Source organism: Crotalus tigris, unplaced genomic scaffold, assembly GCF_016545835.1.
Source record: "Crotalus tigris isolate CLP2741 ecotype Arizona unplaced genomic scaffold, ASM1654583v1 scf7180000023720.1715460, whole genome shotgun sequence".
In the NCBI taxonomy this organism is placed as follows: Eukaryota; Metazoa; Chordata; class Lepidosauria; order Squamata; family Viperidae; genus Crotalus; species Crotalus tigris.
In genome coordinates, this window is record NW_024100139.1 from 691,824 (window position 1) to 716,876 (window position 25,053).

The 25,053-nt window shown below is 46.4% G+C and overlaps 2 protein-coding genes across 13 annotated transcripts in view; one reads left to right on the plus strand and one right to left on the minus strand.

Moving 5' to 3' along the window:
* EIF4ENIF1 (eukaryotic translation initiation factor 4E nuclear import factor 1) overlaps positions 1-12,049 on the minus strand; it is a 35,062-nt gene extending 23,013 nt beyond the window's left edge. For 2 of the 3 annotated variants that reach the window (XM_039321157.1, XM_039321155.1), the window contains exons 1-3: positions 11,593-11,730; positions 10,378-10,483; positions 5,297-5,370 (exon numbers count right to left, since the gene is read on the minus strand). In XM_039321157.1, coding sequence (XP_039177091.1) covers positions 5,297-5,370; positions 10,378-10,476 — 173 coding nt within the window. In that variant the 5' untranslated portion in view covers positions 10,477-10,483; positions 11,593-11,730. Of the gene's footprint in view, positions 1-5,296; positions 5,371-10,377; positions 10,484-11,592; positions 11,731-11,786 lie in introns of those variants that run through there. The other variant, XM_039321156.1, reaches the window with a different exon arrangement.
* SFI1 (SFI1 centrin binding protein) overlaps positions 11,634-25,053 on the plus strand; it is a 42,749-nt gene continuing 29,329 nt past the window's right edge. For 2 of the 10 annotated variants that reach the window (XM_039321144.1, XM_039321149.1), the window contains exons 1-9: positions 12,305-12,532; positions 12,763-12,821; positions 14,632-14,796; positions 16,369-16,440; positions 18,755-18,865; positions 21,391-21,485; positions 23,256-23,373; positions 24,100-24,202; positions 24,354-24,510. In XM_039321144.1, coding sequence (XP_039177078.1) covers positions 12,799-12,821; positions 14,632-14,796; positions 16,369-16,440; positions 18,755-18,865; positions 21,391-21,485; positions 23,256-23,373; positions 24,100-24,202; positions 24,354-24,510 — 844 coding nt within the window. In that variant the 5' untranslated portion in view covers positions 12,305-12,532; positions 12,763-12,798. The other 8 variants (XM_039321148.1, XM_039321153.1, XM_039321150.1 and 5 more) reach the window with 8 other exon arrangements.

Sequence of the window (25,053 nt, forward strand, 5' to 3'; positions counted from 1 at the left end):
ACTCATAAGCAATAAATAGATTTAAGATACAGGAGGATCTTAACAGACTTGAACACTGGGCACTATCTAACAAAATGAAATTCAACGGTGAAAAAAGTAAGGTTCTACATTTAGGCAAGAAAAACCAAATGTACAGGTATAGTAGAGCGGGTACCTTGCTCAACAGTAGCAACTGTGAGAGGGACCTTGGAGTCCTAGTGGACAATCCCTTAAATAGGAGCCAGCCGTGTGCTGCAGCTGCCAAAAAAGCCAACACAGTGCTAGGCTGCATTAACAGAGGGATAGAATCAAGATCACGTGAAGTGTTAATACCACTTTACAATGCCTTGGTAAGGCCACACTTGGAATACTGCATCCAGTTTTGGTCACCATGATGTTGAGACTCTAGAAAGAGCACAGAGAAGAGCAACAAAGATGATTAGGGGACTGGAGGTTAAAGCATATAAGGAAAGGCTGCTGGAATTGGGTATGTCTAGTTTAATGAAGAGAAGGATGAGGGGGGACATGATAGCAGTCTTCCATTATCTCAGGGGCTGCCCCAAAGAAGAAGGAGTCAAGCTATTCTCCAAAGCGCCTGAAGGCAGGACAAGAAGCAACGGATGGAAACTAACCAAGGAGAGAAGCAACCTAGAACTAAGGAGAAACTTCCTGACAGTTAGAACAATCAACCAGTGGAACAACCTGCCTTCAGAAGCTATGAATGCTCCAATACTGGAAGTTTTTAAGAAAACATTGGACAGCCATTTGTCCGAATGTAGGGTTTCCTGCCTGAGCAGGGGGTTGGACTAGATGACCTCCAAGGTCCCTTCCAACTTTATTATTATTGTTGTTGTTGTTGTAACTAGGCCAATGTTTTTTAACATCTAAGATGCTCAGTGCTTTTGACCAAAGCAAGCATTACACTCTTCTTAATTAAGTCCTAGCCTTGGAAAGTGTAGCATCTCATCCTTAATTTCACAACCACTCTGAAGTGGTTCAAATACTTTGGAAACATGAATGCAGAAACACAAACTTTTCAGAAAGCTGACATTACAAGAAACTTTGTTCAATACAGCATTTCATAGAAAACTTTGGTAGCCTTATTTCTAGATGGTGCTTGGGGTTACAAATTCCCACAGCAGGTTTAATTAGCAACCAAAAGATCAGAAAAATGATTTTGCCCCTTGAAACTCAGCATTCTGAATTTTGGATTACTACTGAAACCAAACTTAGTTGGGTTCAATAATAGAACATCAAACATGTTGATCAAGGTAACATTTTTGTTGTTTTAACAAAAATTAGTACTTTAATATTTGACTGGATCTTTTGTAAGTAATCCTGACCTAGCCTGGGGAAAAAGCCAGGTTTTTAAAGACTGTTTAAACAGGTCAAGTTAGGAGCTACCCAGATTTCTGGGAGGATGCTGTTCCAAGGACAAGCACTAGGACGGAAAACACCCACTTCCTGGTTCCCACCTGGTGACACTGTTTAATCATGCCAACTCTGTCCGACTGTATAGGCCTGGGAGAAACTACCAGAAATAGACTGGGCCTCAGAAAGGAAAGCTCCGCTCCCGAATAGAAAGGTAAGAATCTTAGAACAAAAATCCCAAAAGATGCAGCCCTCCCTTGACAGTAATGGACAGTTTCATATAGATTTTTCAAATGAATTTAAAAATGACGACTTGGAAGGGAAATAAATACAAACTAGTAGAAGGAGCCATCAACAAAACTACACGTTGGAAACCAAGTACCCTTTCAGCCGGAATTGGGAAGAAAAAAATGAGACATCCATGCTTGCTTTCAGCAACATTGTTCTAATAGAAATAGTGAGTAGGGGAACATAGTGACCAGATGGTTAATGCTAGAGGAAGCCCTGGTTTTCTCTGCTGTGGCATACACAGCTCTCTATCAAAACCTATTTTTTAAAAGGTGGGCTAAGGATAGCCTGCCCACATTTGTTTACTGTACAAAAGAAGCTCAGAGGAGGACTGCAGGGCCCTGCAATTTATCTGTCAATATTTAAGTTAATTAACATGCAGGTTCATAAAATGCATGGCTGAAATGGAGAGAATAATTATAAGGAAATTTAACAGGAAAACATTCTCCATTAATTAGGCAAGGACATTCACTGTCCATGCAGTCCATCACATGGGCTAAATAAAATGTGATGCAAAGCCAGAGGGCATTGGGGAACTTGCAGCACCAAGACGCTCTCTGTGACTCAGGCATATCTCAGCAGCTCTATTCCAAAATTCACACTCCCAGAAATCCAGGAAGGCTTCTAGATAAGTGGTTCTCAACCTTTTTAATGCCGCGACCTCCAACCGGTCGTACGTCGAGGACTACTCAACCAGTCATAAGTCGAGGACTACTCAACTGGTACAGCACCGTTTGCAGAATGGGACTTTTGGCGGGCTCAGCAGGGCAGAGACAGCCTGGACAATTCCTATTGGCTTTTGAAAGCCAATAGAATTAGACTCTATTCAAGAGAGTCTAATTCTATTGGCTTTCAAAAGCCAATAGAAGAAAAGGAAGTAGCACAGCTAAGGAAAAGGGGAAAAAAATGGCGGACAGCCTTGTTTGGTGACCCCCGTGAAATGGTCGTTCGACCCCAAATGGGGTCCCGACCCACAGGTTGAGAACCACTGCTCTAGATGTTGACACACTCAGTGGAAAAAAAAATGAAACTATCATTATCATGACCTTCTTGTGCAGTTAAGCTGAAATGGATCACTGAAAAAGTTAACTATGATGTTAAACAGAAAGCCTACTCAGAGACAGCCTCTGGACCATGGAAATGGCAAGGAGACTGCCTCTGAGTAGGCTTTCTGTTTGACGGCACAGTTAACTTTTTCAGTGATCCATTTCAGCTTAACTGTACAAGAAGAGGATGGAAATGGCCAAGGCCAGCAATCACTGCAGGCTCCAGCAGTAGATGCAAGGCAACAATGCCAGTTGGTCATACAAACACAAAACCAATCAACTAACCAAAACATCTCATCCATTTTGCAGGCTGCTAATGGGGAGGTGGAATACCTGGGATTTTTACCTGTAATAAGTTGCTTGTGCAGCCAGTTAAGCAGGAAGGCTCTTGTTAAAACCTCTGTCGTTTATACTTAGCTCCCACCTACAAAACCTATTAAAAACTCTTCTGCACAATTTACAAACCTTTTCCTTTTATGAACAGTTGAAACCAAAGTGTATACTTTGAAGTGGGTAAATGGTAAGAAATTACATATCCTTGGGTATTATGATCTGCTAAAGCAGGAGTCCCCAACCCCCGGGCTGTGAACCGGTACCAGGCTGTGGCATGCCAGCAACTGGACCGCATAAACAAGAAAAGCCCCATCCGTGGGATGCAGGCAGCACACGAAACCACACACACTCTGGTCCGTGGAAAAATCTCTCTCCATGGAGCTGGTCCCTGGTGCCCAAAAGGTTGGGGACCTCTGTGCTAAAGAATAACTTCCAGGTCAGTCAGTCCTCCCCATGTATTTTGATAGGCTTATAGATGTTATTGCAGTGATGGCGAACCTTTTAGAGATCGAGTGCCCAAACTGCAACCCAAAACCCACTTATGCATCGTCGAATGCCGGGTAAGTGTGGCCCATTGGGTGGGCGTGGCCAATTGAGTGGGCATGGCTGCAGTGGTAACGGCAGACTGGGTGAGACTAAAAAGTTCAATCAATCAATTCCAACTTTTTTTTTCCCGCGAGAAGTTGAAATTGACTGATTGAACCTTTTTTTTTTTTTTTGCACACGGCGGCGGAGGCCTAAAGCGAAAAGGTTTTATAAAACCCAGCTGAAGGCCTAGGACTGGGGTGATGGTGCATGTGCCCATAGAGAGGGCTCTGACTGCTACCTCTGGCACCCGTGCCATAGGTTCGCCACCACTGTGCTATTGCATTAAGCCTCTGACATGCAAATCAATGTTAATAAAAATCACACAAGTACTCTACTATTTGTACTGTTTAATGTGTATATTAAAAGTAATATATTATAAACTAGCTGCATGAAATATTTTATAGCACTAACAATGCAAACAATGTTGCAATATTCACAAGCTGTCTGTTCAGAGTTCTACCCAATATTCAGAAGAAAATCAAATTTCTTTTGTGGGAAACAGAACGCCAGATAATCTGCAAGTATATATAATGCAACCAAAATGTGCAGGACTCCTAAAATTATCTGCCACATTATGTCACAGCTGATATGATCCCTGTGTATAAGAAACTGTTTCCTCTACCAAAGTTGTGATGACCTATACTCCTCCCCATCACACACCCAAAGCTCCTGCTTGTTTTTCTTTTGTGAGTGACACCACCATAGCAATCCTATCTGGTATAGGCCCCCTTGGAACCACCACAGGCTCTCCAGTGACAAATATATAAACTGGCTTCAAAATTAGGACCTCTCACTAGTGCAGAGGTGTCAAACTCGCAACATCACGTGACGTGTTGAGACATATCACGATTTTTCCATTGCCGGCAATGGGGTGGGTGCAGTTTCGGCATGATGCATCCGGCCCGTAGGACGGCAGTTTGACACCCCTGCACTAGTACAACCTAGGGCAGTGACGGCGAACCTTTTAGAGACCGAGTGCCCAAACTGCAACCCAAAACCCACTTATGCATCATCGGGTGCCGGGTGGGTGTGGCCCATTAGGTGGGTGTGGGACTAAAAAGTTCAATCAATCAATTCCAATTTTGCAAGATCTTTTTTTTCCCTGTGAAAAGTTGAAACTGACTGATCGATTGAACCTTTTCTTTTTGCACACGGCAGTGGAGGACTAAAACAAAAAGGTTTTATAAACCCAGCTGAAGGCCTAGGACTGGGGCAGCGGCACGCGTGCCCACAGAGAGGGCTCTGAGTGCCGCCTCTGGCACCCGTGCCATAGGTTTGCCACCACTGACCTAGGGATAAAATACTGAATTTGAACCATTTCATTATTGTTTATAATTTGCAGTGAATTAGGCAAACAATGCTAATCAAGTTGGAGATCCCTAGAATAGAAAAAAAATGTTTTTTGCCAATTATCCTTATCAGTTTAATGGTCCCCACATATATTTTGTGTTACCTTTAGATTGCATATTAGCTATTATCTTTATAGTCACCTTTTACTAACAGCTAGTCAATAAAACGTCACAAAAAAAATAACAAGTTGTATAAATGAAAAGTACAGACCTCTAGGCAGCTGCATTAAAGCCAAACTTTACTAATATATAAAGTATAGTATGCAACGCATGCATTTTCTAGTTAGTAAACTGGCATGCCAACATTCAAACTGGCCCATGTTGTAGGCTTAACAGAATCACCTGTCATATTTTTCAGAGAGACATGATGGCCTTTGTTTAGACTGAGGATGTTCTTTAATGTCCAGGAGTTCTTCCTGAAAAAAAAAACAATATCTAATTCACTATGACATTCAATATAAATATATTGGCTGAAAGTGTTCCAAAGAATTCAATATTGTTAAAGTTGGGATATTTTGGAAAGAGAAATTCATCAAGCTATTTTGTTGGAAACTAAAGGATTTAAAGCCATGTCAAACATTTTTTGCTCATTGGCCCAGGCTTGTACAGCCCTTTACAAAGAGGATTGTACTTTCTTAAGCTTGTCTTAGGATTTGGGGGGGGGGAAGCTACAGTGGTTAGTGAACTTTTATGAAATGTATTTTTACTTAAAAGCTTCTATATTTATTGCCTTACGTAACAAACCAAATGATCTTACACAGCTGGGACAAAGAATCTGATTGAAGACAATTTTCATTTCTTAATACATTTTTATCCCCCTTTTATTATTTTTATAAATAACACAATGAACACACCCAATACACTTTCCTCATTCTATTTTTCCCACAACCACCACCCTAGGAGATAGTTGGGTTGAGCAAAAGTAATGGCCCAAAGTCACCCAGCTGGCTTTCATGCCTAAAGTGGGAAGGACTACAATAGGGGTGTCAAACTGCCGGCCTGTCGGCCGGATGCGTCACGTGGAAGTCGTGCCCACCCCACTGACGGCAATGGCAAAACCGGCCCAATACGTTGCGTGACGTCATGTGACGTCGCGAGTTTGACATGCCTGGACTAGAACTTGCAAGCTCCTGGTTTCTAGCTTAGCCACTAAACCAAACCACTTAAGTACACAGAATATGCCAAAGATCAATGTAAATATTACTGGTGTCAATGGGATAACAAAGATTCACAGGAATGCAAGAGTTATATTCACAGTATGTATTCAGAGCTAATAACTTTTGAAATTCAGATGATTTCGTAGGTTATCAATAGTTGAAAGCATTGTTTCCCAAAGATAACCTTTATTGTCATTTTTTTTAATGAACACACTGGCACACATTAAAAAATGAAATTCTGATGCCACTCTCAAAAGAATACATGGGTGTGTGTATATGTATATGCATTTTGTGTGTGTGTGTGTGTGTGTGTGTTTATTTGTTTGTTTTCTGAGGTTTTCGCGGGTGTTTATATGTAGGTCTTTGGTTATTCGGGTTTTCTCCCGCGTCAAATTGGAAGTGTCTTGGCGACGTTTCGACGAAGTCCCATTCGTCATCTTCAGGCTGGTGTTTTCAGCTTCTTGCTTCTAGGAGCAATGTGTGATTGTAGCTGTTTCTTCCTTTTAACTACCAGTGGGGGTATGAACTGATTGGGTGGGAGCTTGGCTGGGTTCTGATTGGGTGGAGGTGTGTTCTGATTGGTTAGGGGCTTGGCTGTGCTCTGATTGGATGGGGGGTTGGCTGTGCTCGGGTTAGTCTGAGTTGCAGGGGATTTGAGATGGTGAGCTGCGTTGCTGTTGTTTGGCTTCGCGTTCGTGGTCGTGCCTCATCTTCATGGTGGGTGTCAGTTTGCTTCATGTATGGATTGGAGGGGTTTAAAGTGGCTAATGATGCAGCTGTGGTCTGGCTTCTGGTTTGTGGTCGTGCCTCATCATTGGTGTGGCCAAATTTCTCGCCAAACAACTACAGCCCTTTGCAGAATCCATCACCTCACACGTAAAAAACTCATTCCAGTTCATAGAGATCATAAAGAAACAAAACTTACAGCCCAGCGACCTACTCGTGAGCTTCGATGTCATATCCCTCTTCACCCAAGTGCCAATCAAAGAAGCCTTGACAGCTATCCAAAACAAATATAACCCCCCCAAAACACATCCTAGATCTGACCAACCACTGCCTATCCAACACATACTTCATCTATAGCGGACAAAAATACAAACAAATAGAAGGAGCACCCATGAGATCACCCCTCTCACCTGTCAATGCAAACCTCTACATGGAACACTTTGAAACCCAAGCTCTAGAAAAATCTGATCACAAACCCAAACTCTGGCTCAGATACGTAGACGACACCTTCATAATCTGGCCACATGGGAAAGAAAAACTGGACAACTTTCTCACACACCTCAACAGCCTATACCCCAAAATACAGTTTACCATGGAAACAGAAGCTAATAACCAACTTCCCTTCCTGGATGTCTTAGTCTACAAGAAATCCAATGGCTCCCTAGGACACACCATCTACCAGAAGAAAACACACACAAACTGCTATCTGCACGCTCTCTCACACCACCACCCAGCACAGATCAACTCCGTAGCCAAGACACTCATCTCCAGAACAAAACGTTTAGCTGATGAACAACACCTAAAAACCGAACTACACACTCTCACTAATGTATTAACATCCAATGGATTCCAAAGAAATAAGATTATCAACCTAATCCAAAAAAAAAAACCCACTAAAATCCAAGACAGAGAACAAGAAAACGGCAAAGCCTTCCTCCCATACATAAAAGGCACTACAGACAGAATCAGCAAAATCCTCCACAAACACAACATCAAGACAGCATTCTGCACAAACAGAAAAATATTCACCATCCTAAGAAACCCCAAAGACAAAATTGAGTTAGAAAATCAAGGAGTATATGAAATCCCATGCACTGCTTGCCCCACCACATACATCGGACAAACCAACAGAAGAATAAATGCACGCACTGAAGAACACAAGAACTCAGTCAAAAAAGAGGAAACAACTTCTTCCCTGGTCCAACACCTTAAAGCCACAGGACATGAAATTGACTTTAAAAAGACCAGAACTATCGCCAAAACTGAACACTTTAATAACAGAATAATCAGAGAAGCCATCGAGATAGAAAAACTCCCACACAGCATGAATAAACGAGATGATACGTCCCGCCTACCAGCCATTTGGAAACCCGCCCTTATTGACAAACGAGTCCCTAACACAAAGAATGAACCAGACCCACACTCATGAAAACCACACAGGATGTCACCACCACACATCCACGCAAAAAGCAAACCCAAACCCACACCGATGATGAGGCATGACCACAAACCAGAAGCCAGACCACAGCTGCATCATTAGCCACTTTAAACCCCTCCAATCCATACATGAAGCAAACTGACACCCACCATGAAGATGAGGCATGACCACGAACGCGAAGCCAAACAGCAACACAGCTCACCATCTCAAATCCCCCTGCAACTCAGACTAACCCGAGCACAACAAAGCCCCCACCCAAAAAGAACACTCCCCCATCCAATCAGAGCACAGCCAAGCCCCTAATCAATCAGAACACACCTCCACCCAATCAGAACACAGCCAAGCTCCCACTCAATCAGTTCATACCCCCACTGGCAGTTAAAAGGAAGAAACAGCTATGATCACACATTGCTCCTAGAAGCACGAAGCCGAAAACACCAGCCTGAAGATGACGAATGGGACTTCGTCGAAACATCGCCAAGACACTTCCAATTTGACGCGGGAGAAAACCCGAATAACCAAAGACCTACATACAGGAAGTTTTTCAGACAGACCGGTCTGATTGATTACACCTTGGCATTTTGACTGCTATACTGCAGTTCTACTTTTTATAATTTCTTTTGCCTTGCAGCCCCCAACTAGGGGCAATAAGCTGGCTCAAGTCGCAACTGCAAAACATCTACAAATCCAAATTTCTTTTTCTGAGAAAGAGTTAAAGAATTAAATTGGGAGACTAAGATGGCCATTTCAAGCTCATTTGCTCTCTTCAGTTAGCCACACCCTTTATGGGATTCAAACCTGGGCAGTCCACATGCTAGGCAGTTGCTTAACCACCAAGCCACAGGCTCTCCTCCACTCTTTGCCAGCCGAGTCAAGGGAGTATATATAGGAAATTTTTCAGACAGACCGGTCTGATTGATTACACCTTGGCATTTTGAATGCTATACTGCAGTTCTACTTTTTATAATTTCTTTTGCCTTGAGCCTGCTTATCGCCCCTAGTTGGGGTCTGCAAGGTCTGTCTGAAAAACTTCCTGTATATACTCCCTTGACTCGGCTGGCAAAGAGCGGAAGAGAGCCTGTGGCTTGGTGGTTAAGCAACTGCCTAGCATGTGGACTACCCAGGTTCGAATCCTATAAAGGATGTGGCTAACTGAAGAGAGCAAATGAGCTCAAAATGGCCATCTTAGTCTCCCAATTTAATTCTTTAACTCTTTCTCAGAAAAAGAAATTTGTGTATATATATATATATATATATATATATATATATATATATACACACACACACACACAGACACATATAAATATGATATATCTATATATATATTCATACATACATACATACATACACATATATATTAATCATAGCACTTTAAGATATGTAACTTCAATTCACAGAAATCCATACTCCTTAAAGTTTGAGGTTGAGAAATGCTGGTTCAAAAAAGTATAGCAATCAAAGAGTAACAAGTATCCAGGTCTGTGACATTTGTTTATAGTACAAATTGTACTTTGAGATTAGCCAGCATTGCACATAGTTCCATATTATTGTCACATAATTTTATATTACTGTACAGTATAACACAATATCTATGTATTTCAATCTGAACAATTATACATTTACTCTATAAGCATATAGAAATAAGAAAAGCATCATCATTTAAATTGATAATCACTGTTGTAAAAGTTGGTTTTGTTCACTGTTCAAAACATTTAATAAAATAAACTGACAGCAGTAATAATTACAAGAACCAATTCCTATCCTTAAATCATACATTACTGTGATGACCAACTGAAATGTACAGGGCCTGAGATACTTGTTGTTCAGCATGGGCATCAGTTTAAATGGCATTTCAGTAATGCCTTCTTATAGGAAAAGGATATGAAAATCAAGTTCCAAACAAGAAAAGCAGCTTCCAAATTAATTCTATACTTGCAGAAATAGTCTTGTTCTAAATATGGGGTGAGACACATCGATGTCCATTTAGCTACAGTCCAGGGTTAGGCAACCTCAGCTCTTTTATGACTCATGGACTTCAACTCCCAGAATTCCTGAGTCAGCTATGCTACACTTTAAAGCTCAATAAAATTCTAGCTGCTTACTTTTGTGTAGCGATGGGGGAACTTCATTGTGCCGATTATGTTCATGTTAAGCAATGCATCTCCATTCACAGCTTCTGCCAATCCACCTCGTTTATCCATAGTTGAACTAGGAGGAGAAAAAGAACAGATACAAAATCCGACATCGCATCTTGCAGCTTGTCCGAAATAAACGGGCAACAAAGTTTCACTTCAAGTATCACAATGTGTGCAAATTGAAATCCACTGTGCAGGGCAGGAAACCTCCCTGGGTGGCTCCCAACATTCCCAGCTGAGCATCTGCAGGTTGTTTCACTGCTGAAGAGCGACTAAGGCCAGAGAATTCCTGCTACTAGTCAAACCTGAATCTCCTTTAAGTACTGCAGCCTCCTGTTCTCTGTCCTGCCCTCAGCTCAACCCCTTCCCTGGCCTGCTGGCTTCAGAGGAGAGCAGCCAGAATGAGAGCCCAGCAGCTTCTCCAAGTCCTTCTTAAGGGGCAAGGCTTCACCCACTCCAAGTCAAGCAGACACAGCTGAGATTACTCAGAGGCCTTGGGGGGGGGGGTCTGCTGAGGCATCGGCTGATCCAGTTCCCCAAAGCCAGGCCACTCCGGACTCGAACTGGATTGGTGAGCGTCCCCAAAGGCAGCCCCTTACACTGGACATCAGTCAGCCTGCCGGATTTCGCCCCATGACTTCTCCTCGCTTTGACCCGCTCCGATTCTGCTCCCAAGACCTAAAGTCGAGGCTGCAAACTGCCTGCCGAGCTAGGGAGGGGGGGAGAGTTGAACTCCAGCTGGCAACTCGGGAGGTTTTCAAGCGACTCGGCTACTCAGGCAGGGCAACCGGCGCTCAGCTCCCGCCCGGCCCCCTGGGACGCTCGGGGGCTTCTTCCAAGGCGGGCCTGCCGGCGAGGGCCCAACAGCCCCCCCGGGGCCCCCCAGAGGGCCGAGCCAGCCGCCCGCAGCCGTTTCGCGCAGGCGAGGGGAGGGGAGGCCCCGGGAGCGCCAAAGGCGGAACTTGCCCGGGACGCCCGGCAGCGCCGAGGCCGGCGCTCCTGCGGGGAGGGGGGGAAGCGGCGCCTCGGCAGGGACCGACCCGGGGAGGGGCCCGAAGGAAGCGGCTCCTTCTCCGGGGGACGCGGGCAGACCCCGACCCCCCCCCCGCAAGAGGCGCCCGGCCTGACAGGGAGCCGCGGGCAATGCTCGACTCGCCGCGGTTGCGGCGGCGGCCGGCCTACCTGGCAAGGGCGTTGTGAAGTTACCGCCGCGCGCCGGAGAACCGCGCGGGACAGGCGAGGCGAGGCTGCGGGGCCAAGGCCGGCACGACGGAAGGGGATTTCCGGCGCTGTCGAGCGGGGAAGGAGGGAGGCGAGGCCTAGGCCGCCCGGAAGACGAAGCGCCGCCCCGGCAGGTGACTCAGCGGGTGCCTCACCTGGGCCCGGCCGCCAAGCGCCCCCGCTGCCGCCGGGCTCGCTTCACGCGCTCCGGGGAGGCCGGCTCCGTTCGCCGGTCTTCTCCCCCTCAGCCCCAGGGCCCGCGGCCGTCGCTGCTGCTGCTGCTGCTGTCGCCGACACCGCCGCCGCGCACGCCCCGCCGTCCGCCCCTACCGGGCCGCGCTGGACTCGACCCGCCGCTCCGTCCGTCTGTCCGTGCGCGGCTCCCGCTGAGCGTCTCCTCGGCCGCCGTAACCGGGGCCTCCGTTACCCGCCCCTCCCCCTTTATAGGCACGGCGCATGCGCCAGGCACGCGCCCCTTCCTGTCCCTGCCCGCCTCCCGCCGCGCGCGCGCGCGCGCAAACGGCGCCCTTCTTCCGACAGCCTGCGCTAGAGGTGGCCCCCGCGCGCGCCTGACGGAAAAACTTGGCTTTCCGGCGATTGTCGCCTCAAAACGCGGAGCGCGACCTTGAGAAGCAGTGTTTGGCAGCTGCGTCGGCAAGGAGATGTACGTGGCAGTCGTCCGGTGACTGTCGTGGCGAGGGGGCGCGGAAAGGGTCCTTCAGGCGAACTTGAAGGCAGCCTGCTGAGGACAATCCGAAAAGGCGGAGCCTCACGCGAACGGACGGCGGCCGCGTTGGGACCGCGCTCCTCCGGCGCGAAGACTCCCCGCGGGTCAGAGCCCGCTCCTTCCCCGCAGCCCAGCGCGTCCCCCGGGGCGGCTGCAGGCGCTCGCCCGACGGGGGTTTGTGGGCCACCTCGGGCTTTTTCGGGTTGAAGGGGCGCCAGGGTCTTGCCCGGCGTGGCCCCTCGGGCGTCTTGCCGGGGGCGAATCAGGCGACCCTCCAGGGCGCACTCTGCGTACGCCCAGAGAACTCTCGCCGCGCCAAGCCGGCGAGGGCGGGCGCGGAAGGGTCGTTTGGACGTGCGGACTCGGGACTAACGGCTCTCCTCTTTTTCCCTGCGACCCTCTAGAAACCCGGGGCTCCCCCGGGACGGGAACGGCGTCCGATGGAGAGGAAGGGCCGCGGCAGGTGAGAAGGAAGGGCCGGCTGCGCTCGCCTGGGTGGCGGGGACGAGGGGAGAGGAATGGCTGCTTGTGGAGGGGAATCCGCGGCTGGGTATTCATTCTTAAGGGGTCTGAAAACGGCTGAATGGCAAAGAAAAACTGGCTCGTGGGAAAGAGCAGCCGGGCTGGGGGAAAAGCGACGCCGGGCTTCTGTCCAGGCATTGCATGGAGATTTAGCCGTGCAGGCAGTTCTTGCTTACCGGCCGCTCAAAATGACCCCTGCGAGGAAAACAAAGATTTGCAGCCGGTGGTTGAACTGCCCACCCCTGGCCTCATGATCCCCACTTGGCAGCGGCTTCCCCCGATCAGTCAGTGGAGAGGAAGCCGGCAGGACGTCACAAGTCGCAAACAGAGGATGGTGTCCTTAATGATTGGAATGCAACTGAAATCATTAGTAGGGTGCAGTCACAGGTGTTTCGCTTGACGACCACATGGCTTAGTGACCAAATTGCAGTTGGTAAGTGAGGACGACCTGTAGTGATTTCACTGGAAGAAAATGTTGAGGGACTGGTAGCTTTTACATTTGGCTTCTCCTCCTGTTTTGTCTGCCAAACTCCCTCCCGCTCCACTATCTGAATGCATTTTTGCAGAATTGTACAAAATGTCTTGTGTTACATTTGTGTAATAATTGCTTTTGTATTGACTAAGTTGAGCCTTTGGTTCCACTCTCTTGCTGGCTCAGGAATTCTGGGAGTTGAAATCCCCAGGTCATTAGGGGGCCGTAGTGGCCCACTATAGAAACTTTACAAACTTAGAAATATTCTCTAGGTTTGCATATTTTACTAAGCTATAGTGTGGTTTGTTTGGATTTGGTTTGACTAGTTTAGGGAACCCAGCAGTTGCTTTCAGTCTGCATTGGAGTACAAATCCTTTTTAACATCAAGAGACCCATTACTTCTAAGGTAGTCCTTGACTTACAACTGATCATTTATGACAGACCTACTTTGGGGCTAATTACAACCCAGATTCGAATTTTGGATCCTCCCCATGGTCATGTGACCAAACTTCAGGTACTGGGCAATAAGGCTTCCTTTAATCCATTTGCAGTATCCCCTGGTCACGTGACCATATTTTATGATGGTTTTCCCAAAACTTGGCACTTCTAGTGTTTGGCAAAACCACGCCCATAGTAAAACAGGTTTGTTTAATGACCATAGCATTTGCTAATGACCTTAGCAAAACAGGTCATAAAACAGACCAGTCACTTGATTGACTTGTTTTAATGATTGTCATAAATGTGACCATGATGGACAGGCTCTATTGCAGTCATAAGTTGAGGAATAGCTGTTATGTCTATCTTAGCATTAAATTATGTGGAGCCTGAATTTCAGGCAGGTTGGTTTAAAGAAGCCTGATTATCTGCAAATTCTGTCAACATTAGAAACAGGAAAATTGAGCTATTGTAGCAGAAAAGGTGCTGAGAAGAAATGACAATAGAGTTGAAAGGGACTTTGGAGGTCATCTAGTCCAACCCCCTGCTCAGGCAGGAAACCCTATACCATTTCAGACAAAAGGTTGTCCAATCTCTTTAAAACTTCCAGTGTTGGAACATTCACAACTTCTGGAGGCAAGTCGTTCCACTGATTATTCTGTCAGGAAATTTCTCCTTAGTTGTAGGTTGCTTCTCTCCTTGATTAGTTTCCATCCATTGTTCCTGCCTTTGGGTGTGGGATCTCTGATAATGTGACTCATTTCTGAAATTATTGTTCTGTATCTGTATAAAATAGTATTAAACTATATTTCTAATGATAACAATTATGGTTTTTGTTTTAAAGTTCAAAGTTTCACAAGGCACAGAAACCACAAAAAGAATGTGTGGGCCATCAGCCAATACCTTCTCATCCAAACAGAAATTCGGGGCAAAGTGGGAGTTGTCGGATCTTATATCGTGTGACGTATACCTGGAACCGAGGTGGGAGGTTGAAAGAACTTCGTATTAGGTAAGAATGAAATTTGGGTTGCTGCCCTGAATGACCTATTAGAAATGGCATGTGTATGCAAGAATTAGGGCTTGAAGGATGACTTTTGAAACGTGTCTCCTGCTTTGTCCACCTGGTTAGCATCTTTCAGTCATTTATGCTTCAAGCATAAGTCACAGTAACAGGAATACATAGAAGGGTACATCCCAATAGCAGAAGTTCAGAGAAAGTATGACTTAGAAAGGATCTTTTTGTATCTAAACCAGGGGTGTGCAACCTTAGTAACTTTAAGTCTTGTGGACTTCAACTCCCAGAATTCCCCAGCCAGCCATGGGAGTTGAAGTCCATAAGTCTTAAAGTTAACAAGATCTAAACACCCCTGATCTAAACCAACTTCTTCATTATGAAAGCATTTCTTAGTAAGTGTCACAAATTGTTTTAACAGACATGAATGCTATTTTGCGTTTGAGGGTTTCAAAAGAAAATTAAAAAAAACTTTAAGCATTTTTTTGTACAAGCTGCTGCCAAGCCAGACTTCCTGACAGTGAGGACAATCAACCAGTGGAACAGTTTATTTCCAGAAATGGTGGGCGCTCCATCACTGGAGATTTTCAAGAAGAGGCTAGACAGGCTGAGATGGTATAGGTCAGTGTTTCTCAACCTCAACAACTTTATGATTTGTGGACCTCAAGTCCCAGAATTCCTCAGCCAGCATGCTGGCTGGAGAATCCTGGGAGTTGAAGTCCACACATCTTAAAATTGCTGAGGTTGAGAAACACTGGTATAGGTTCCCCTGCTTGAGCAGGGGGCTGGACTAGAAGACCTCCAAGGTCTCTTCCAGCTCTATTCTATTCTATTATTCTATTCTAAAGCACCCTGGTGGGATCCATTTACTGCAATCAACTGAAAGTGGTTTAACTATAGTTAGTTGTATATGTTATAGTTCAAAGCCAGCATGTTCAACCATGTTTTGTGTAATCAGGTGCAGTTTAAATTAAGCCATTTCAATTACAAATCACATTGAGTGGCTTCATATAAGATGCTAAGCAAATTAGTCAGTGCAGGGTGTGAATCAGGTATTAGTTATGTTATCCTGCACCTCTAGAAGCAAAAGGAGTTTTATAGTCAAATAAAACTGCTTCCTCTTGCTGATCTTCTCAAAAGGATGCTTAAAGCCACCACAGAAGAGAGCTTCTATGGCCATCTCAGGCAGGTTTATCATCTAAGGGCCTGGGGGGTCTGATTCCATTTAATCTATTTCTGTAAATAGATGGCACTTTTTTAAAATGGCTATTGGCTTCTGTGATTTGACAGAATTGTTTAGCATTCTTGAGCATCTGGATATGGAATGCCAAACTCAGAATGTTTTGAACAGCTAAAGAATAAGCAGCCAGCTTTCATGGAAACTCCATTTCCCACCCCCACTTCAGCTCTTCTTTGTAGCTCCCATGACTCTGTTAGAGAAAATGGAATATCTTAAAAAATAGGCTTGATATGGAGAGCTGACAGAGTTTATCTAGGGAGGATTGGGGCAAAGGTTTTTAGAGAAGAAAAGCCTGTCCAGAAGTGTTGCTGTCTCCCTTTGTTTCCTAGGCACCTGGCAAGGAAATTTTTTTATCTGTGGAAGAAGAGGACATTTGGAAGAGTCCTGCCGTCCAAGGCCAGGTAAGCTTTTGGCTCCAAGATGTTTGCATACAAAAAATAATGGTCAGGAGTGATTATATGCTACTAAAACTCTCATTCCCATAACCTTTAACTGGACAAAATGGCATCGTGAGGGAACCACTTTTGATCTAGGCTAACTTACAAAATGTGTCCAAAATTCCTGACCCATGACCCATGAATAGAAGTTTGGCAGTCATAAAAACATTTATGACATAAACATCATAAAGCAGTTTGTGACATAATACAACATCAAACATTTCCTGTGCTGATGTTTGTGCTGTCCAGTTCAGCCATAGGCTGGCTGTTTTCAGTACAGATCCATCCCTGAAGGTCTCCCAACATTCCTAGTAAAGGCAGGACGTTAGAAGTCCGGTCACTGTTGAAGGCTTTGAGGAATCCGGTAAGGAATAGAGCAGAAGAAATAGCCCTTAGACTTAGATTCCGCTTCACAGTGCTTTAAAGCTCTCTTTAAGCCAGTGGCTCTCAACCTTTTTAATGCCGCGACCCCCAACCGGTTGTAAGTCGAGGACTACTCAACCGGTCATAGGTCGAGGACTACTCAACTGGTGCAGCACCGTTTGCAGAAGGGGACTTTTGGCGGGCTCAGCAGGGCAGAGACAGCCTGGACAATTCCTATTGGCTTTTGAAGGCCAATAGAATTAGACTCTATTCAAGAGAGTCTATTCTATTGGCTTTCAAAAGCCAATAGAATAAAAGGGAGTAGCACAGCTAAGGAAAGGGGGAAAAAAATGGCGGACTGCGTTGTTTGGCGACCCCCGTGAAATGGTCGTTCGACCCCAAATGGGGTCCTGACCCACAGGTTGAGAACCACTGCTCTAAGCGGTTTACAGAGTCAGCCTGTTGCCCCCTAACAATCTGGCTCCTCATTTTACCGACCTCAGGAGCATGGAAGGCTGAGTCAACCTTGAGCCAGTGAGACTCGAACTGCCGACTGCTGGCAGCCGGCAGTCAGCAGAATTAAGCCTGCAGTGCTGCATTCTAACCACTGCGCCACCAGGACTCTCTGAAAGGAGGACTCAACGGGGCACAAGTGTCTAGTCCTGAAGGCCTCGGTTGAAGTTTCTTTTTCTTCTGATGTTCCAGCCCCCTGCTCCAACGCAAACACAATATCTAACGTATGTCCATCCACAGGAGCAGTAGTAGTAGAAATAGAGAAATGCATTTTAGGAAAATGTGGCCTTAGGGGCAGAATGTGCCTTTAAGGGCAGTGTTTCTCAACCTTGACCATTTTAAGGCATGTGGACTTCAACTCCCAGAATTCCACAGCCAGCATTGCTGGCTGTGGAATTCTGGGAGTTGAAGTCCACATGCCTTAAAATGGTCAAGGTTGAGAAACACTGCTTTAGGGACAGCCTGGAAATCTTTCCAGCTGCTGAGAAAGCGCTCTGGTCTGGATCATGTAACTGAGAAGGAAGCGGGGGGGGGGGCTTAGAATTCAGTGGCTGCTGACACTCTGAGATGCTGCCCAACTGTCCCCCCCCCCCCCGATGACCAGGTGTGGGGGCTTCCTGGACTTTTTTTGCCCTTCAGTTTCCTGGCCCCATCCAGACTGTTTCCAGATTTCTTCTGCCGGCTTTTCCCCCATCAAATTTGGTCCAGTTTTGGGAGAGCTTTTCTGCTGAAGGAGAGACCGCCAGAGTCCTGCATCCCTCTAGGGATCTTTTTTCCAAACCATCCATCCGTTTGAAAGAATGAAAAGAAAGAATCTCATAATTTTTTTGTACTCCAGATGCTTCTTTTTAGGCCCCCCCCCAGATTGGTGGAGGGCCCCTGGTCCTGGGTTGTGACTTCCAGCCAGGTGTTTCTTGGCTGCTTTGTGTTGTCCAGAAAGGAGCCCCTCCCCTCTTTAGCACAAGAGACCCAGGCCGGTCTGTGGAAGAGGGTCCCATCCATTGGTCTCAGCTGTGGTGCTGAGAAAGAAAAGCTGCTTCTCTGCTCCCTCCCCCCAGCAGTAAGCCAGCCCGCAGGGCCACATTTTCCTAAAATGCATTTCTCTATTTCTACCACTTCTGCTCTTGTAGGTGGACATACGTTAGATACTGTGTTTGCGTTGAGCAGAGGGCTGGAGATCTGGATGCGGAGGGCTTTGCCAGGACCAGAGGGCTTCCTGGCTTAGCTGAATTTGCCTCCCCCCCCCCCCAGCCTTCCATAGGGCGAATGGGCTGATTGGAGGGTCCAGGAGAGGATGCAGGCAGTTCTCTCAAATGTCTGATTAGCTCCAGATGTGCTTTGGATGCCCCGGAGCACACACTATACTGGTGTTTGGTGTGTTTTCATTGTCATCTCTGTGTAGGGCCTATTTTGTTCGGAAAACGCTGCAGAAAACCTTTGGAGAGTGGAAGGAGGAATGGTGGGTTCTTTGCAGAGAATGGAAGTTTACTGTCAGAGCTGACTGCCATTACAGGTCTGTGCAAGAGGCGTTCTGATGCCACCCTATTCTTTGGGCCAGGAATCCATTTGAGGCTGTTAGAAAATTGCTTTCATTTCCCAAACTTATTTTGAATTTCCTGCATCCTAGCTTAAAAAAAAAAAAGAAATGGTTCTGTTCAGACATTGCACTAAACCATGATGCATGCTAGCTATAATTTAGATCCTAAACTATCTTGAGCCAGGCAGACCAGCTTAGAGCTGTTTATCTGTGTTTAGTTTCCATCTATTTAACATTTATCTTCTGGATCTCTGAAGATAAAGCAAAATCCATATTCTACTAAGATTCTTGTTCCTATAACCTTTAACAAGACAAATTGTTGCATCGTTGGGCAACAATTTTTCAACCAAGATACCTCAAATGGGCTAACTTACAGAATGTGTCAAAAATCTGAGACCAGTGACTCCCATGGAATTGAAATTTGGCAAATTTTATAAAACACTTTATGACGTTAAAAATGATCAAGCAGTTTATGACATAATACAGCACGTCATCAAACATTTCCTATGCTGATGTTTGTGCTGCCCAGTTCAGCCGTAGACTGTTTTCAAGCCAGATGCATCTTTGAATAGATGCCAATTTTTCCAGTGAGGGCAGCCCATTAGAAGTCTTGTCATTGTTGAAGTTATTGAGGAATCTGGTAAGGAATATCTCTGAAACAATGGCCAATAGATCATGGGTTGTCTAGTATGAAATAATATATTGAAATGTTAAACCATAGTTAGTGTCCAATCTCCAATGTTAAAATATTTTGTTTCATCCTGTATTAGTTAAGTGCTCTCCTTAAGTTGTTTTAGTTCCTTCTGGCTCCCTCTAGTGTCCAATCTTCGAAGTACCTATCATTAAAAAAAAATTAAAACAAAGATATTTTCCCATGGCAAGTATTCTGATTAATTCCAAAATCTTTTCCAGTTTATGTAGACCAGCGGTTCTCAACCTATGGGTAGCGACCCCATTTGGGGTCGAACGACCATTTTACGGGGGTCGCCAAACAACGCGATCCGCCATTTTTCCCCCTCAGGGGGCGGCGGCGCGCATGTGCGGCACGCCGCGCATGCGCGGCGCGTCCATGTGACCGGGGGTCGCCATATAAAAAGGTTGGGACCCGCTGATGTAGACCCTTAGTCCATTTGTAATTTTCTCAACCCAAAATTTGATCACATTTTTGCTGTTTATTCCAGGAAAAAATTGGTCCTTGTATTTCAAATTTCTTTTGCTAGGGATTGAAGGAAACTGAGCAGGTGCTGAAAAATTGGTTGATCTAAAGATTCCTAATAACTGAAAAATTAATTCCCAAAAGTGATGAAAAAAGGAAGCATGCAAACAAACTCTGTGTCCTTTTGAGGGCACTGACCACGTGAGCAAGAGCCCTAAGCCCACAAGAGTCCGCTGTCTTACAGTCTCCTCATGGGGAGCAGTTGTCTGGGGCACATGTGGGTGATCTCCAGGCCTCTCCTTGCCACGGGAGAAATTACGACGAGCCTGCCTACTCCCCAGCTTTTCATTCCACCACTCTCATCTGTTCCTCTTTTAGTGGAGCCACTTTGCCATTCTTTCCCTGGAAATCCCAGTTTCCTGTTCTTTCGAAAAAGGAAATGTATGGAATCTGTTGGTTAAACTGTAACAGAGACCAAATTTATTAAAAACATCACTCTTCTCTTTTTTTTTTAATTTTTATTTTTAACCAACAAGACAAAACAAAGCAAAGCAAAATGTAACACACGTACAATATATACTCCTCCTTTTTTTAACAGCAATTGCGTAACGGTAATCTATTATTTACATTTCCCCCTTATTCTTCTTTAGAATATTTGTCCTGATAGCCCCGTTATTTCTTATTTACATTTTTCTTCCTTCATGTTCTATTTCTTACTAAGAATAATTCATATTATTATTATTATACATTATTATACACATATTTTCATTTTTGACCTTTCCATATTTATTCTCTATTATTTCTAGCCTCCAGCCAGACATACAACTTGTTCCATATTATATAATACTCTGTGTCTTCCTTTTCTTTTATCTCTTTTGTTAATTTGTCCATCTCAGCACAGTCCAGGATTTTTCTTATTACTTCTTCCTCTGATGGTATATTCTCATTTTTCCAGCACTGAAAAATATCACTCTTCTCATGCCCACCTGGAGAAATGGAAATTCAGCCCCTTCCATGAAGGCTTCCTCCCGCTTAGCTTTGTCGTCCTGTCGTCCACTCCCTACGGCTAATTTTGGGGGCCCTCAACCTCCCAAAAGTTGCCCATGAAGTTTCTTTAAAACAAGAAAGAAAAAGAAATACTCTGAGCATTTTTACAAAGTATCTGAAGAGAGAGAGAGAGAGACAGAGAGAGGAGAGAGAGAGATTTATATAAAATAGTTTTTTTTTTTTACCAAGAAGCGTTGGATATGAAAGCATTTGCAGAAATCCCTTCAGCACATACTGTATTGTACTGTAACCTGATGCAACCGGCTGCTGACCCAGCGTTCTCTTCTCAATTGCTCAGGTATTTTCTTTACCACAAAGTCTTTCAGGCTTGGAGATCCTACCTGTTCCAGCGACGAGCGAGGAAGCTCGCCTACCGTATTGCAGCGGCCCATGGTGAGAAAGGCTGGGCTGGGCTGGGCTGGGCTGGGCAGGGCAGGGCAGGGCAGGGCAGGGCAAGGGAGCGAGGACTGGGGCTCAACTCTCAGAAGGAGCGTGGGGGGAGATGAGCTCAAGGTGCCCCCCCCCATGTGCCCCTTCATGCTTGTGCCCACCCAGTTCCTTCTCTTGCTGGGCTGCTTTTTAAAAAATTCCTTTCGTTAAAAAAAGGAAAGCTGCCCTGTTACAAGCCGAGTGCAAATCTGGCGTTCTATCTGCAGAAAGGCCTGGGGATCCCCTTCCGGATGGTGTGCCATTGGATGGGAAGGTCTCTCCCGATGGGCTGCTTTCCCAGAGCAGGGGCCCTGCTTGGTGGCTGCACCCACAGAACCTCCCCCAACCTCTGGAGATGCTTCTGGGCCAGGGGAGTTTTCTCCTCCTGACTCACAACTGCTGCTCCTCTGCTGGGGGGGGGGGGGCGATGGGATGGAAGGCGCAGGGCTTTTCCCCCGCCTTTCCTGGAAGTATCTCTGCTGCTCCTGGGAAAGACTGGGCAACCGGAAACTGTTGCTCTCTACTTTTGGTTTTTATTTTGACTCTTTTTAATCTGTGCTTTTATCCACGTGCTTATGTGATTTTACTACATTGCTGTAAACTGCCCAGAATGACTTAGGCGAGATGGGCAGTGTAGAAATTTGGTACAAAGCTGGGATCCAGTTTCCACTTTGCCATCTTGGGCCATGGCTAAGTTCTCCCCCGAAGGTCAGTGAGTTCCTTCTGCCCTTTCAGAACCATAGTTCAGGCGTTCAACTGTTATGGAAACAGCTGATGCAAAGAGCAGTGAAAGCAGAAGGAGTTTGGCTTCATTAGCATGGTGTATTAAGAAGGGCCACAGGGTCTCTCTTCCTCCAGAGTCCTTTGCAAAAGAGGGACAGTGTTTGTGTATCGCCACTGGCCTCTCTGGTGCCTCTTTTCCCATCCCCTGCTTGATGGGGAGGCTGAGATTCTTAATCAAACACCTTGTTGCTTCAAAAGACCCTCATGATCCAGGAACCAAGAGCCGAGGTGGTGCAGCAGTTAGAGTGCAGTACTGCAGGCCACTTTAGCTGACTGTGTTCAGCAGGTCAGCGGTTCAAATCTCACCGGCTCAAGGTTGACTCAGCCTTCCATCCTTCCGGGGTAGGTAAAATGAAGACCCAGATTGTTGGGGGCAATGTAAATATATATATATATATACATTGCTTACTGGTGTACACTGCTTAGAGAGTGCTTGCACTTAAAGCGGTATATAAGTCTCATAAATAAATAAACTCTTTGTAGATCAGGAAACCTGGTATGTGCATCTGGGTTGGGCTGACCCTCGTTCTTCCCTGATGCGTCTGTCTCCCCAAATGGGTCTCCCTCTGCAGCAGCTGCACTGGGTGCCAAGAAGAGAGCCTCCCGCCTCTCCTGGCCCTCATCTGCTTCCTTGCCCGCTTATTGCCCGCTTCATCCACTGTTTCTTCAGTTGGGATGCTGGAGATTCTGCCCTCGTCTGTGTCACCGGTTCACCTGCTGGGCTTTGCTCCTCCTAGGACCGTGTTCTGCAAGGGAACGAAAAATCACATTTTATCAAAATAAAGGCAGGCTTGACTTAACTAAACCATGATACAGTTTGCTTGGTCTTGGCTTACGTGTTTGGTGAGCCAAACTTTGATTAACAAACTGTGGTTAAAGCGTAGCTTAGCATAACGCGTGAACCTAACCAATATTCTTTGTCCTAATGACTTTGCCGACCATCTTCCGCAGCCACCAAGCAGAAGACCCTCCAGACATGGCGGCGTTGGCTGAGCTACCTCCAGCTCTGCAGGATGAAGCACCGGATGCTCGGGGAGGCTCTGCACTTCCGGCAGCAGAGCGTCCTGCGGTGAGAACTCGGGGGCCGCGGGAGGGCTGGGGGGCTGGGTGTGGTGGACTGTAGTCTGGATTCCCAGGAGGGAGGGGCTACATTCCAGAGGCCCAAGAGACGGCGAAGTTGGGATTCAGGTCTTACAGCCACAACTGAGCCCAAACTTTCTGTTGCTAAGTGAGACAGTTAAGTAAGTTTTGCCCCATTTTACAACCTTTCTTGCCGCAGCTGTTAAGTGAATCACTGCAGTTGTTCAGTTAGTAACACGGTTTGTGAGGGGAATCCGGCTTCCCCACTGACTTTGCTTGTCAGAGGATCACAAAAAGTGATCCCATGATCCTGGGACACTGCAACTGTCACAAATACATGCCAGTTGCCAAGCATCCAAATTTTGATCACGTGACCCTGGGGGTGCTGAGTGGTCCTGAATGTGAAAAATGGTCATAAGTCACTTTTTTCAGTGCCGTTGTAACTTTGAATGATCAACCGACGGACCGTCGTAAGTCGAGGATCACCTGCCGTTTGGTTGGGAGGAAGCGGGACAAGTCAGCTCCTTCTTGGTGATGGGAATTGTTTAGTTGAGTTTGGCAGGAAGAAAAGGGGCTTCATGGCCTAATGGAGCCCCCCCCCAGCTTTGTGAACTCAAGAGATGACGCTCTAACTTTGCAGCACCCATGACATCTGCAAATCTCTTCTCCAGGACGGAAGTTGCGTTCTGAGCTGGGGCTCTTCTGTTTCAAGCAGGCTCTCCTGGGGGTTGTGGCAGAAGCGATGGTGCCAGAGTCAGGTTTACCGTGGGATGGAGTCCCAGGCCCTCCGTCAGTGGGCGCACAGCGTGGAACTTCGCGTGAGTCCAGAACCTTCATGGACTTTGGACCCAGCAGGAAAGGCTGAGCTCCCACACCCTAGGACCCCGGGGTTTTGTGGAATGAGCGCAGTGGCCTGGTTGGTCAGCTTCAATTTGACCTTACCGCCTCTCCGGTTACTCCTGTCGTCAGGCCTGGCTGCGATGGAAGGCCCTCTACGTACAACTCCAGCGGGAAATGGCAACAGCCGGCTGGGCAGCGAGGCGCTTGCAGCACTGGGCGATGCGGAAGGCCTTGAAGTCCTGGCTCCAGTACGTGGACCAGCGGAGGGAGAAGCAGCGCAGTAGCCGTGAGTGCCCCAAAAGAAGCCCTTTCTCCGGCATGGCAAGTGTGTGGGGGGGGGCATCCCAGACGGGAGGGTTACAAGGCACGGCCTGGTGGGCTGGGGCAGGCGACCCTAATGGAGGAGGTTCTCCAGGCCAAGAACAGGGATGGAGGTGTCAATGAAAGGGATTGTGGAAGTTTATCGTCCCCACACACGGCCGGGTGGACAGTTGGTTGAGCGTTTTAGGGCAGCTGATCCTTTTGAACAGTTGGCAGTATATGAACGCTGCTTTTCACTCCAGGATTCATAGATGAACACATCCCTCTCCTGATTGGTGCAGGGAGTCTCAAATTACAACAGTTCATTTAGTGACCGTTCAGTGTTACAACGTCACTGAATATAGTGACTTATGACCCTTTTTCACTCTTCCAACCGTTGCAGCCTCTCCCCGGCCACGTGATCAAAATTTGGACGCTTGGCAACTGGCTCCTATTTGTGATAGCTGCCGTGTCCTTGAATCAGGCGTTCCGCTTTTGTGGCCTTCTGACCAGCAAAGTCAATGGGGAA